At 44.2% G+C, this 15,869-nt stretch overlaps 1 protein-coding gene across 3 annotated transcripts in view; it reads right to left on the bottom strand.

Moving 5' to 3' along the window:
• The window catches only part of OC90 (otoconin 90), an 875,163-nt gene that overhangs the window by 552,195 nt on the left and 307,099 nt on the right, over positions 1–15,869 (bottom strand). The window contains exon 2 of one of the 3 annotated variants that reach the window (XM_085604909.1): positions 15,358–15,453. The exons of 1 other annotated variant lie outside the window; for it this stretch is intronic. In XM_085604909.1, the coding sequence (XP_085461035.1) occupies positions 15,358–15,403 (46 nt within the window). In that variant the 5' untranslated portion in view covers positions 15,404–15,453. The remainder of the gene's footprint in view (positions 1–15,357; positions 15,454–15,869) is intronic. One more of the 3 variants, XM_085604910.1, reaches the window with a different exon arrangement.

Raw genomic sequence — 15,869 nt, 5'->3', positions numbered from 1 at the left:
TGCACACACCCCTCGCATCTGTTGCAGGTGCAACAGTGGCTGTTCCTTCTCCTACATCGCTGCCAAGACCTAGAATGACCTTCCCCTCCAACTCTGTTCAGCCCCCTTGCTGGCAGACTTCAGAAAGAGACTCTAGACTTGGCTCTTTGACAGAGACACATCGTCCAGATACTCCTTGTGGGGACAGTGTTGCGCTTTACAAATGCTGATTGATTGACTATCAGCTACCTATTCAACCCTGTACAACCCACACCCCAATCCATCATCCAACCATCCATCCACAAACAAAGTTCACCTAAGCATTGATTTATCAACCCACATGCATGCGATCATATAGTCACTCCTACATCCATTCACAATCATGCATCCATGCACCATCAACCCATGCAGCCATCCAGTACCCATTCACTTGTGTATGCCTGCACACATGTACACATGTAATATGTGATTGTATGTGTACCTTTATTGTTACACATAAAATGGCATGTTATCTGTGTTTGCATTTGTCTCTCTGTTTATATTGCTTGAATGTAAATTGGTCTAAATAATTTGTGAAAGGCAAAGGTTTCACTAATTACAACATGAGACATGTTTAATCACAGAAATAGCAACACTTAAAAAGCTACAGTACACACAGAGTTGTTTCTGATACTTAAGTGTAACGGAGTTTATGGTCCTAAGACCCTAAAGGTTAGCCAACATGTTTCTGCCCGCTTGAAATTGCCAAAAAATGTTCAGGGACTTTCGTCAGGGCTTAAAAAAGTAGGTTCCCTCCCTGGTATTTCAAAGAGTTGACCTATAAATTTGAATCTTCGAAGGTACAGATAGCTGTTCCCTTCACCACTATCAAAATCAAATTCTACAAAATTTACATAAGACACGATACACGACGTAGATACATTCGTGGCTCTGTTTTTTCATTGTGGAATTGTCTTATTAGTTTTGGTACTCTAGGTATGTGTAGTTTGATAATTGTACCTGTGCACATGTTGCTCTACTTTTCATGGTGATAACTGTATGTTATATATGTTTTTCTATTAGCCCTGAAGAAGTCTCCTTGTAAGAGACGAAACGCGTCGGCTAAGATCCTTCATGTCAAATGCGAATATGACTCTTCATTTCCATGTGACTGCACAATAATAAAAAAAGAGAATCTTCTCAAGAAAATGACTGACGTCTTGAACATTTCTTTGAATACTTATTGACTATTCTTGAACGGTGCTGAACCCTCTTGAATGAAATTTTGTAACAGGGCCTTTGTCCTGACAAGGAACATAGAGGGCAGTGTTCCTTGATTCTTTGCACTGTAAGAGTTCTACTTAAAGAAAACACTTTTCATTTGTCAAAGTGCGCTATCTATAGCCTCTACCCTCATTCTGTGTGCATCAACGATTTAAAACTTGTTTGTATCTCTGTCAGATCTTATTGTGGACAAGTACAAGAGTGTGAGCGAAAGGGTGTGTCTTGCAACCGCAATTCCTGAGAGATCCAGGAGTGCTGTATTCTGGGGTGTCTAATCATTTGTTTCTCTGTGAGTGAGTAGGATAGCTAGTCGGTCCTCGGCTCATGCGTACTAAGGTGGTAGGATGACTTAGTCCTTATGCAGTAAGGTCCCATAATCCTATGCATAGTTCTGTTTTTGGACAGAATCCCTGCAACAGTTTTAGAGGCAGAGGTGTTTCTCTACATTTTTAGCAATTTTTTGTTTGAGCCAAAAAACAAGGAGGAGTGTTAAGAAAAAGAAGGATAACACCCAGTGCTTCAGTAGCTAAATCAGACCAAAGCTGAAGATGCATTGGGCATTGACAGCTCGACAGGTTAGATCTTGGGGTGCTATCACGGATCTCTAAATCAGCATAGAGGAAAGAGGTCTGCATTCAGCAGGATTGCCATCTTACATGGTGCCTCCATGTGACATGCGGTGTGATGTCACACCACATGTTGAAGAGGCACAGTCAGATGATGAGTTGAATCCCTTGTGCAAAGATGGTTTCCAACTGAAGTAGTAATATGTTAATGCAAACCTTCCCAAGGGCATGGGAGGTGGCACCAGATGAGTTCCTTAGTGCTGAGGGGAAGGTAACTGTGGTAGTTCAGGCAGTGCAGGGAGTCCAAAGTCCCACTCACCATTGCCCGCCCCGCACCAAGGCCATGCCCATTCTCTCTGTAATCTCACACTGTGAAAAATATTCTTAGATTGGCACGTCCGATTCAGCATGATATTGAGACCAGGCCAGCAGCTGGACCAAAAGGGGGCTTGAAGGGTCAATTTCTGTAAGGGCCACTGTGAGGTCACCGGTGTGTTTAAGGTGAAGGTCAGGGGTGTTGGTGATACGTGCGCCCAGCACACAAGACCAAAGGTGCCATCACCATAGAGAGGGATTGGGTAGGTATTGGAAGCATTTAAACTCCAGCACAGTGAGAGAAATGGATCAAGCAAAAGGAGGAGCAAATAGGCAGCAGCTATGATAATATTAGTAAATCCCAACACTAAGCATCTAATAAGGAGATATATATTTACATACATATGCCATTTGTTATTATTGATGAGTGTGCATACTGGCCATGACTCACGAGAGGCAAAACCACAAGTCAGTCATGTTACCTGTCCCTTATTATTGAGGGGATGAGAGCACATACTTCTGCCTTTCGCAGGATTCGTTTTCTGTGCTCTTTCAGGATGGGGAGTTGCAAGGACAACTGTTGTGAATACCCACAAAGCTCTACATTCCTTCTCCCCGGTTCCCTTGACACAGGCTAACTCACACTGAATGCCCCCGTGAAAACATATTTACTCAAGCTATATTGTATCCAATCTATCCATAAAGAGAAGTCATTCATTGAATACATTCAAAAAGAGAAATGTGTGAAAATGTAGTGCACTGCCATGGTATGCATGTATTCACTGTGTGCAAGTTAGAAAACAGTAGTTTGCTTCTGATTTAAAGCTTTGCACAGTATTGCATTCGCTGACAGATTTGCGAGGCCACAGCAGGCACAGGAAGTTTGATATTTTGGGGTATACATTGCACATTTTAGCAGGCCTAGCCTCATTTTCAAACTTGGCAAAGGAAGCGGGTTTTGTGAGAAGGATAGAGTCAGTAGTTGTTGCTATGAATGCCGTCTTCACTTCAAGGCCGTCCATTGCTTGCTTGGAAGAAAGGTTCGGGACACCTGCATGTTAGATACATGTCTGCTGAAACTAATTCATTGTTGCCACATGATCCTCTCACATTGACTTGCATCAGGTGAAAATGAATATATACCAGATTAACCTTTGTCTGTTTCAGCGCACTGCTCCAACCGACCATTTTCTAGAGTGAGCCCGGGATTTGAAATGATCATTGTCTTTTATATTTTTGCTTAGCTTCCTGCTATTTTGCATTAAATTCTGTTTGGCCATGGACTTTCCTACGTGTTATGTTTTATTTTTAGGTCCCACCAAGTATCTACACTTGAATCCATGACTAAGTTACACTCTGAATGGCCTTGCATTCCCCTTTCGGCTGAAAACACTCAGAACAGGGTTACAAGTGGTGGACGGTCCATCTGCGAAAGTGACAACGCGTGTGCGCGCACTAGAAGCCACGTGCGTGCTGGTGGTGCAGCTTGCTGTGGCTCCACTCGCCTACTGCACCGTTCCTACTCAGAGGTAGAAGCTGCATTGCAATTCTGATGACTGCCCTCATGTCTCTGTTTGCTCACTATTTAATCCCTTCTACTTGATTTTTCTGCGTCCATGGCCATGGGGAACTATGAAGCCTGTTGAAACCTGCTGGCGGGAAAACATGCCTGTAAGTAGTGAGAAAGCGAGGAACAGAGGAATCTAGTTAGTTTGGGGGGAGGCTCTGCCCAGTTAGTGTTATTTAGCTTCTCACTTCTCAGTACCAAGTGTATAAATAACTGATGATTGAACTGCCTAGGGGATGAGGGGGAGTTTATAATCTCCCCTTCTCCCCTCCCATGTGCTGTGGGTTTTATTAAACCAAGCTCCATTTCTGGGCACCTTCCTTTCTTACCTGCTCGTTCCAATCAACATTTTATGCACCTCTTGGCACATTTTAATATTTGTTAAATGCCCTGGCTAATATTATTGTTCTGTCACTGCTTTGCTGGAGGCAATTTTTGCCTTTTTGGGTGTTCATGAGAAAAAGAGACAGGAGTGTGAAGGATCTCTTGCAATGGACTTCGGGACCATCAACTTTTCCAAGGACATCATGAAAGGTTCTGCCAAGGAGAAACATTGCGAAAATCCCAGTTGCTTATAAAAAGGGTTGCTGAATGCCGAGGAGGATGCTCCTTCTCCCATCTCGCCGCAAAGCCTGGTACACCCTACCCCTTCACCCCCACACCACACCCTCTCTGATCGACTTCAGGAAGGGGCTCAAGACCTGGCTTTTCGACTGAGACCTTTAGCAAATGCCTGGACACCCTCACGGGTGACAAGCAGCGCTTCAGAACTACAACTTGATTAATTGAATGATTGACAAAGCATTAGATACTTAAGAGTATTGCTTCCACTGCTGGCACATTCCCAAGCTATTTGATCAACCAGAGCACCAAGGAGTTGTGGATATAGTTGGCCAATTTGCCATGCTGCCTTTTAAAAATCCACTCCATGAAGTCATGGGAGGAGCAAAGACAGATGTAGTAACAAGCCCGGCACAAACCTCTCTCAGAGTGTAACTTGGCCATCAGCCACCCAAAACACTACTAAGACCTAAAGGGTCCGCTCTCCATTGTTTCTGTCACCTCCTTCACCAAGCAGTTGGATTCAGAAAATCGCGGACTGAAGCACAAGTAGAGGAAGAAAGCTAGAGTTCGAACGGGAGGCTGATATGGAGTCAGAGTCAAGAAAGGCTCACTCAGACCCAGGAGCCACAAGTATGATGTGGGTGAGAGCTTCCGCTTGAACCTTTAACGACGTCTCACGCCCCCCTTGAGATTGTAGTCTCCCTATTTTTAATTCACCTGTTGGTAGAGGGAAAAGAGAAGAACTGAGCTTGATTGTACCATGAGGAATCCTTTAAGAGGCTGGTTCTCCACGAAATAGATTGTAGGAGGACCAGATTGCAAGAAGCAGGCCAGCAGCAAGACTTCCAAGTTTAAGGAAACCAGAGGTCATTCAACAATAACAATCTAGAAGGGTCTCCCAGTCCAAAAGGTCACGTTTCACAGCCACCACTCTAGTTCCAAAGTCCCACACGCTCCACTACGACTTATTATCGTTAGTAGAAATACAAAAGGGTGAGGTCACATGCTTTGAGGAGGAGATCAAAGTATTAATTAAAAAAACAAGTACATTGGTCCTGTGAAGCCTAAGCATCCTCCATGGCTACTCGAAAGTGCTCAATCCATTGACCACGGGAGGACTTTACAGGGGCAACCTTAGGTGAAAGGTCCAATTGCCTCCCCTTGTTGGATTCCTCGTGTGAATCTTAACCTCGTATTCGATTTCACAACCAGTCTAAACAGACACTGTAATGGAGCAGTCAGATAAAAGGGAGCAGTCACACAGGAAGAAACAACCCTCCACATGCATTGCCATCTTAAGCGCAGCCAAGAAGACGGTGGGTTTTGCTTTTTCAACACAAAAGTACACCTTAGACCTGAAAGGGCATCTTTGAGTCCAAAATCATTTTTCCCTCCAGTCAGAGACAGGAATATTCAGTCCCTGGAAAACGATGCGAGGAATTTAGTTATTATCAATGTGCGTGGGGCATAACAAGGAGTCCCCCATTGTTCTCTGGGGGTAACACACTGTTTGGCTTAAGAAGCTGGAGGGCAACATGCATATTTGTGCGTAGAATTCGAAATATGTAAATAACATTATTAGATCAGACTTTGCAAATTGTATTGTAAGAGAAGTAGCAACTTTACAGATGGTCTGGGGGATGGAGAAGGAGACCCCTACAGTCAACATCAGTTGTGTTCACGAAGTTGCTGCGTAAAGGTTTAGAGGTTTAGATCTGAACAGCCACTTCGAATTACTGCAGGTCCCATACGGGATCCTGAAGTAACGCCAGTGCAGCACATCTTTTATAATGGCTGAGCGTCTACACCACAAATCTGCCCTTTGTTTCTTCTGTAATACGTCTTTTATCATGACTCTGTTCTTAACTTTTGTAGTACTGAAAAATCTGAATGTCATACCCCGGCAGAATTAGTTTCTCTTCTGTTTTTCAAAGACTAGTGTTTGGAAGCAGATACATTCCTATTCTTTTTTTAAAATTCAAATTATTTATGCAAGCTTATTTTGTCCTTTGGAGGCAAAAGCCAGATGGCATAATCCTTAATAAACAGGAAATATGATTAAAATTGGTGCGGTGTTTCATCACTAGGGCTGGGCATTGCAAAGTTTTCACTCTAAGCTTTTCAAAAACAAAGTTGCTGTGCTGCGGTGTGTGAGAGGGTTAGAGAAGCACAGGGCCATATCTGTTAGGATGTAGTGCTGTTCTTCTCTCTCACTAGTGGTGGCACACAATCAGGCTTCCTAGCATCACACGCACACACACACCTTTACAGCATAGTGCAAAGGTATCCGCATCATGTCTGGAAATAGGTTTAGTACTGGAAAAATAGAATTCCAGTACAAAGTACACTAGACTTAGAATAACTTAGTAGGGCTTCACATTAAAAACCAGGGGTTGGAGTCAAACCCATTACTGGTGCAATGCTTGTCTACTATTGTTGGTAGGTAGGGGTTCACATTAAAAACCAGGGGTTGGAGTCAAACCCCTTACTGGTGCAAACCCTGTCTACTATTGTTGGTAGGTAGGGCTTCACATTAAAACCATGGGGTTGGAGTCAAACCCATTACTGGTGCAATGCTTGTCTACTATTGTTGGGAGGTAGGGCTTCACATTAAAACCCAGGGGTTGGAGTCAAACCCATTACTGGTGCAATGCTTGTCTACTATTGTTGGTAGGTAGGGCTTCACAATAAAACCCAGGGGTTGGAGTCAAACCCCTTACTGGTGCAATGCGTGTCTACTACTATTGTTGGTATGTAGGGCTTCACATTAAAACCCAGGGGTTGGAGTCAAACCCCTTACTGGTGCAATACGTGTCTACTACTATTGTTGGTAGGTAGGGCTTCACATTAAAACCCAGGGGTTGGAGTCAAACCCCTTACTGGTGCAAACCCTGTCTACTATTGTTGGTAGGTAGGGCTTCACATTAAAACCATGGGGTTGGAGTCAAACCCATTACTGGTGCAATGCTTGTCTACTATTGTTGGTAGGTAGGGCTTCACATTATATCCCAGAGGTTGGAGTCAAACCCATTACTGGTGCAAACCCTGTCTACTATTGTTGGTAGGTGGGGCTTCACATTAAAACCCAGGGGTTGGAGTCAAACCCCTCACTGGTGCAATGCTTGTCTACTATTGTTGGTAGGTGGGGCTTCACATTAAAACCCAGGGGTTGGAGTCAAACCCCTTACTGGTGCAATGCGTGTCTACTACTATTGTTGGTAGGTAGGGCTTCACATTAAAACCCAGGGGTTGGAGTCAAACCCCTCACTGGTGCAATGCTTGTCTACTATTGTTGGTAGGTGGGGCTTCACATTAAAACCCAGGGGTTGGAGTCAAACCCCTTACTGGTGCAATGCGTGTCTACTTCTATTGTTGGTAGGTAGGGCTTCACATTAAAACCCAGGGGTTGGAGTCAAACCCCTTACTGGTGCAATGCGTGTCTACTACTATTGTTGGTAGGTAGGGCTTCACATTAAAACCCAGGGGTTGGAGTCAAACCCATGACTGGTTCAATGCTTGTCTACTATTGTTGGTAGGTAGGGCTTCACATTAAAACCCAGGGGTTGGAGTCAAACCCCTTACTGGTGCAATGCTTGTCTACTATTGTTGGTAGGTAGGGCTTCACATTAAAACCCAGGGGTTGGAGTCAAACCCATGACTGGTTTAATGCTTGTCTACTATTGTTGGTAGGTAGGGCTTCACATTATATCCCAGGGGTTGGAGTCAAACCCCTCACTGGTGCAATGCTTGTCTACTATTGTTGGTAGGTAGGGCTTCACATTAAAACCCAGGGGTTGGAGTCAAACCCATGACTGGTTCAATGCTCGTCTACTGTTGTTGGTAGGTAGAGCTTCACATTAAAAACCAGGGATTGGAGTCAAACCCATTACTGGTGCAATGCTTGTCTACTATTGTTGGTAGGTAGAGCTTCACATTAAAAACCAGGGATTGGAGTCAAACCCCTAACGGGTGCAAACCCTGTCTACTATTGTTGATAGGTAGGGCTTCACATTAAAAACCAGGGATTGGAGTCAAACCCATTACTGGTGCAATGCTTGTCTACTATTGTTGGTTGGTAGGGCTTCACATTAAAAACCAGGGGTTGGAGTCAAACCCATTACTGGTGCAATGCGTGTCTACTATTGTTGGTAGGTAGTGCTTCACATTAAAACCCAGGGGTTGGAGTCAAACCCATTACTGGTGCAATGCTTGTCTACTATTGTTGGTAGGTAGGGCTTTACCTTAAAACCCAGGGGTTGGAGTCAAACCCATTACTGGTGCAAACCCTGTCTACTATTGTTGGTAGGTAGGGCTTCACATTAAAACCCAGGGGTTGGAGTCAAACCCATAACTGGTTCAATGCTCGTCTACTGTTGTTGGTAGGTAGGGCTTCACATTAAAAACCAGGGATTGGAGTCAAACCCCTAACGGGTGCAAACCTTGTCTACTATTGTTGATAGGTGGGGCTTCACATTAAAACCCAGGGGTTGGAGTCAAACCCCTCACTGGTGCAATGCGTGTCTACTACTATTGTTGGTAGGTAGGGCTTCACATTAAAAACCAGGGGTTGGAGTCAAACCCATCACTGGTGCAATGCTTGTCTACTATTGTTGGTGGGTAGGGCTTCACATTAAAACCCAGGGGTTGGAGTCAAACCCATTACTGGTGCAAACCCTGTCTACTATTGTTGGTAGGTAGGGCTTCACATTAAAACCCAGGGGTTGGAGTCAAACCCATCACTGGTGCACTGCTTGTCTACTATTATTGGTAGGTAGGGCTTCACATTAAAAACCAGGGGTTGGAGTCAAACCCCTAACGGGTGCAAACCCTGTCTACTATTGTTGGTAGGTAGGGCTTCACATTAAAAACCCAGGGGTTGGAGTCAAACCCCTCACTGGTGCACTGCTTGTCTACTATTGTTGGTAGGTAGGGCTTCACATTAAAAACCAGGGGTTGGAGTCAAACCAATTACTGGTGCAATGCTTGTCTACTATTGCTGGTAGGTAGGGCTTTACCTTAAAACCCAGGGGTTGGAGTCAAACCCATGACTGGTGCAATGCGTGTCTACTATTGTTGGTAGGTAGGGCTTTACCTTAAAACCCAGGGGTTGGAGTCAAACCCATGACTGGTGCAATGCGTGTCTACTATTGTTGGTAGGTAGGGCTTCACATTAAAACCCAGGGGTTGGAGTCAAACCCATGACTGGTGCAATGCTTGTCTACTATTGTTGGTTGGTAGGGCTTCACATTAAAACCCAGGGGTTGGAGTCAAACCCATGACTGGTGCAATGCGTGTCTACTATTGTTGGTAGGTAGGGCTTCACATTAAAACCTAGGGGTTGGAGTCAAACCCATGACTGGTGCAATGCGTGTCTACTATTGTTGGTAGGTAGGGCTTTACCTTAAAACCCAGGGGTTGGAGTCAAACCCATTACTGGTGCAAACCCTGTCTACTGTTGTTGGTAGGTAGAGCTTCACATTAAAAACCAGGGATTGGAGTCAAACCCCTAACGGGTGCAAACCCTGTCTACTATTGTTGATAGGTAGGGCTTCACATTAAAAACCCAGGGGTTGGAGTCAAACCCCTCACTGGTGCACTGCTTGTCTACTATTGTTGGTAGGTAGGGCTTCACATTAAAAACCAGGGATTGGAGTCAAACCCATTACTGGTGCAATGCTTGTCTACTATTGTTGGTTGGTAGGGCTTCACATTAAAAACCAGGGGTTGGAGTCAAACCCATTACTGGTGCAATGCGTGTCTACTATTGTTGGTAGGTAGGGCTTCACATTAAAACCCAGGGGTTGGAGTCAAACCCATGACTGGTGCAATGCTTGTCTACTATTGTTGGTAGGTGGGGCTTCACATTAAAACCCAGGGGTTGGAGTCAAACCCATTACTGGTGCAAACCCTGTCTACTATTGTTGGTAGGTAGGGCTTCACATTAAACCCCAAGGGGTTGGAGTCAAACCAATTACTGGTGCAATGCTTGTCTACTATTGTTGGTAGTTAGTGCTTCACATTAAAACCCAGGGGTTGGAGTCAAACCCATGACTGGTGCAATGCTTGTCTACTATTGTTGGTAGGTGGGGCTTCACATTAAAACCCAGGGGTTGGAGTCAAACCCATTACTGGTGCAAACCCTGTCTACTATTGTTGGTAGGTAGGGCTTCACATTAAACCCCAAGGGGTTGGAGTCAAACCAATTACTGGTGCAATGCTTGTCTACTATTGTTGGTAGGTAGGGCTTTACCTTAAAACCCAGGGGTTGGAGTCAAACCCATGACTGGTGCAATGCGTGTCTACTATTGTTGGTAGGTAGGGCTTTACATTAAAACCCAGGGGTTGGAGTCAAACCCATGACTGGTTCAATGCTTGTCTACTATTGTTGGTAGGTAGGGCTTCACATTATATCCCAGGGGTTGAAGTCAAACCCATTACTGGTGCAATGCTTGTCCGCTATTGTTGGTAGGTAGGGCTTCACATTAAAACCCAGGGGTTGGAGTCAAACCCATGACTGGTTCAATGCTCGTCTACTGTTGTTGGTAGGTAGAGCTTCACATTAAAAACCAGAGATTGGAGTCAAACCCCTAACGGGTGCAAACCCTGTCTACTATTGTTGGTAGGTAGGGCTTCACATTAAAAACCAGGGATTGGAGTCAAACCCATTACTGGTGCAATGCTTGTCTACTATTGTTGGTAGGTAGAGCTTCACATTAAAAACCAGGGGTTGGAGTCAAACCCATGACTGGTGCAATGCTTGTCTACTATTGTTGGTGGGTAGGGCTTCACATTAAAACCCAGGGGTTGGAGTCAAACCCCTAACGGGTGCAAACCCTGTCTACTATTGTTGATAGGTAGGGCTTCACATTAAAAACCAGGTGTTGGAGTCAAACCCATTACTGGTGCACTGCTCGTCTACTGTTGTTGGTAGGTAGAGCTTCACATTAAAAACCAGGGATTGGAGTCAAACCCATTACTGGTGCAATGCTTGTCTACTATTGTTGGTTGGTAGGGCTTCACATTAAAAACCAGGGGTTGGAGTCAAACCCATTACTGGTGCAATGCGTGTCTACTATTGTTGGTAGGTAGTGCTTCACATTAAAACCCAGGGGTTGGAGTCAAACCCATTACTGGTGCAAACCCTGTCTACTATTGTTGGTAGGTAGGGCTTCACATTAAAAACCAGGGGTTGGAGTCAAACCCATCACTGGTGCACTGCTTGTCTACTATTGTTGGTAGGTAGGGCTTCACATTAAAAACCAGGGGTTGGAGTCAAACCCCTAACGGGTGCAAACCCTGTCTACTATTGTTGGTAGGTAGGGCTTCACATTAAAAACCCAGGGGTTGGAGTCAAACCCCTCACTGGTGCAATGCTTGTCTACTATTGTTGGTAGGTAGGGCTTTACCTTAAAACCCAGGGGTTGGAGTCAAACCCATTACTGGTGCAAACCCTGTCTACTATTGTTGGTAGGTAGAGCTTCACATTAAACCCCAAGGGGTTGGAGTCAAACCCATTACTGGTGCAATGCTCGTGTACTATTGTTGGTAGGTAGGGCTTCACATTATATCCCAGGGGTTGGAGTCAAACCCATTACTGGTGCAATGCTTGTCTACTATTGTTGGTAGGTAGGGCTTCACATTAAAACCCAGGGGTTGGAGTCAAACCCCTTACTGGTGCAATGCTTGTCTACTATTGTTGGTTGGTAGGGCTTCACATTAAACCCCAAGGGGTTGGAGTCAACCCCATGACTGGTGCAATGCTTGTCTACTATTGTTGGTAGGTAGGGCTTTACCTTAAAACCCAGGGGTTGGAGTCAAACCCCTTACTGGTGCAATGCTTGTCTACTATTGTTGGTAGGTAGGGCTTCACATTAAAACCCAGGGGTTGGAGTCAAACCCCTTACTGGTGCAATGCTTGTCTACTATTGTTGGTTGGTAGGGCTTCACATTAAAACCCAGGGGTTGGAGTCAAACCCATGACTGGTGCAATGCTTGTCTACTATTGTTGGTAGGTAGGGCTTTACCTTAAAACCCAGGGGTTGGAGTCAAACCCCTTACTGGTGCAATGCTTGTCTACTATTGTTGGTAGGTAGGGCTTCACATTAAAACCCAGGGGTTGGAGTCAAACCCCTTACTGGTGCAATGCGTGTCTACTACTATTGTTGGTAGGTAGGGCTTCACATTAAAACCCAGGGGTTGGAGTCAAACCCCTTACTGGTGCAATGCTTGTCTACTATTGTTGGTTGGTAGGGCTTCACATTAAAACCCAGGGGTTGGAGTCAAACCCATGACTGGTTCAATGCTTGTCTACTATTGTTGGTAGGTAGGGCTTTACCTTAAAACCCAGGGGTTGGAGTCAAACCCCTTACTGGTGCAATGCTTGTCTACTATTGTTGGTAGGTAGGGCTTCACATTAAACACCAGGGGTTGGAGTCAAACCCCTTACTGGTGCAATGCTTGTCTACTATTGTTGGTAGGTAGGAGTTTACGCCCAAACCCATGGAAGGTGTCCGTAGCACAGAGTCTTGAAAAGCAGCGCAAATCTCTGCTTTATGTTAGTATCCTGCAACTTTCCACCACAAAACCTATGTTGCACTGGAAAATAAGTTCCAAATAAACATTTTTGGCCAGTTTGAGTAAGTTTTAGAATGCAAACACAGCACTAAATGTTTGTAAATCCGCCCCCTCCCCAGTGTTTATGTGCGAGGACTCCTCCATGTTTTACTGGGGCAAATCCACCATGTTATTCCTAGAGGACTGGGGCGCCTAGAAAAAGGCCTCAAAGGCAGGATCTCATGTAGAATAGATACAGAAACACTGATTCTTGCATGTTGTTCTATATTCCACACTGACCTATAGGGGATCAACTTGTATTCCCATTGCATATACCAGAGCATGATGTTACTCCCATCTTTGTTATTAATAAGAATGGGTGTGGGATGACCATGGGCCTGCGGAGGCTTTGTGTTTCATATTTATTCTGATTCTGTGAAACACAATCCATATTTTACTAAAGAAAATCCATATTTGCACATTTAGACAACACTTAGGTGCTCAAAAGTATAGTAAATCGAGGCCAGAACATTTTTCTCCATCTTTCGAATTTGACATTTGACATAAACTAAGTCTCCTTGGTATGATGTGTGTGTTTTTTTTAAAGCCATCAAATTATATTTTTGAAACGAAATAGTACAAGACAAAACCACACTGCGAAATAATATACATACATACACAGTACTGGTTGAAAAGGCCAACTTCACGTTTACTGAGCCTTCCTGAACTCCTTTGTTATGCTCCAACAGAGTTCCCTTCTGCCACTTCCATTTTCATCCATGCAGCCCAAGGTTTCTCTTGCTAGAACCTCCCTGACGCACTCTTCTACATTTCTGCCACCTCAGCTTCAATGAATCCGGCCTGGGCGAACTCAAATTACTTCGACATAAGTTAAGTAACTGCAAGAATTTCGCGCAACTACGCATAATTTCGCGTAACCGGGTTCCCTTAATTACGTGTACTGCGCACAGGTTCCGGCCTCTTTCGCTGCGTCTGGTTTCAGTACATTGCTTATTGGCGAGCTCATCTCTTGTTGCTTCTACGACCACATCAATGCCACCAACCACCGCATTCCTTCAAACACCATCCACACCCACTGAAGTACATCTTCACAAGAGGTCCCCCCAAGAGCACGCAGGGACATGCTTGTGTCCTAATTCCTTCATCCTTGAAAAGAGCAACCGAGAAGACTCAGTACATTGTGGATTAAGTAACGCACTTCCGTGTGCAGCCTAGAAATCAGGACGATTCAGGTGCCCGCTTCACGAAATTAGAAACAGCGTTTTCCAGTTTTTAACTTTACATTTGAAAAATATAAACAGAGTATGAAAGTTTACTTTTATAATCTCAAAGCGTTTTACAAATAAATGTGTTTAAAACGAAATTACAAATAGCAATCTTTTATCTAGTTAGCAGGTAGAAAAATATGCGTGCCACCTACAGCTCGCAAATCATCATTATATTTTTTTGCAGAGTTTTATATAGCGCGAACTTGACCCGAATCCAATCAGGTATCAGAGCGCTTTACATAGCACCAGTTACGTTACATGAGGACACACATTCATTTTTGTTAGGCACGGGGAGATTAAGTGATTTGCCCAGAATCACAGGATGTTCAGAGTCATTGCCGAGACGCGAACCCAGTTCCCCAGGTCCGAGGTCGAGCGGCCTGGCCGTTAGGCCAACTCCTCTCCCTATGTTTAGTGTGCCCACTCTTTAATTCTATGAATACATGTTTTTGCAGCATTACATATGTAACCCGTTTAATTAGGCATTATTGGGCGCTTTTTAGGGCTGACCTGTGATCACAAATGAATTTTGTAAATAAAAGTATTGATTATTAGATCAATAGTGTTGGCAGTGGAGATCACACTGATGAAGTCTGGTCATACCTCATTATAATGTGCATATTTTCATATGCGCGTATGTGATAGTTCTAAGGAAGAAATCTAGCCAAAAGGCAGTGGAGTGGTGTCCATGTTCAAAGATAAGAAGAAGGTCAACACATTTGTGGATGGTTACTGCATTGTGATGTAGTGTTCTTTAAAGAGGTGAGACTTCAACTCTTTCCCAAATTGGAGCAGCGTTGGGGGGGTGCTGATGGGTACAGGGATGTTGTTTTGAGGCAAATACACTTATTATTGCCGCTAACCTCTACACCTGCTTGGTAATGGCCTGTTGATGTTCAGAGGATATACAATCATGCAATTAAAATGCAACACTTCCACGTGGTTTAGTAGAATATAAACATGTAAACCACCCCGCCCCGGATGATAGGATCGCTCAGGGGTGTCCAAAGTTGGTCCAGGAAGGCCGGTGTCAAACAACACTTTCAGAATAATCCCTCTATGGAATTTATTTACATGTGGAATCCTTGTCTAGAAATGCATTATATGTGATACCCTGAAAATCTGTCATGCATCCAGCTATCCTGGACAGATGCTGGACACCCCTTGCTCAAAGCCTTCAGGAGGCTGGCCACAGCACATGCACTCCCGCCTTAGAGATGGCCCACAAAAAGAAAGGAAATATGGACATGCGCTGACTTACCAAAGTGCAAAACCATCAACACACCCGCCAGCTGGATTACAATCATTGTCTTAATGCAGAGTTGGACACTAGCCCCCGAGCAGAAGCTGCCGCCTGCTGAATCAAGTACAGTGGGACAGGACACATTTAGTTATTCCATTCACAAAAGCAATACACTCGAATGTTTCTTCTATTTATATAACCTCTGGGCACGAATGTAGGACGACAAAAACGGTTTTAGGATATTACACTTCAGCTAAAGAGGTCAATCTGTCCTATTCTGGTGTAAAGGGGATGTCCATAAATACAGGACATGATCCAGAACAGAAAGGCTAGAACTAAACTGGAATAAAGAGAGCCCTAGAATTCTGAGAAAGGCCTACCTGCTTCATATATACACCAAAGCGACACCTGCCTCCAATACAAGAGTTTAGCAATCAATCAAACATCATGTTCTATCTTTATAGCACTTAATAATATGTAACTAAAAAGTAACTCTTTACTGAAAAATAATCTAATATATGCACACGAAT

The sequence above is a fragment of the Triturus cristatus genome, chromosome 5_1 (genome assembly GCF_964204655.1).
Source record: "Triturus cristatus chromosome 5_1, aTriCri1.1, whole genome shotgun sequence".
Taxonomy (NCBI): domain Eukaryota; kingdom Metazoa; phylum Chordata; class Amphibia; order Caudata; family Salamandridae; genus Triturus; species Triturus cristatus.
The sequence above is the reverse complement of the archived record's forward strand: the minus strand, read 5'-3'. Positions and strand labels throughout refer to the sequence as shown.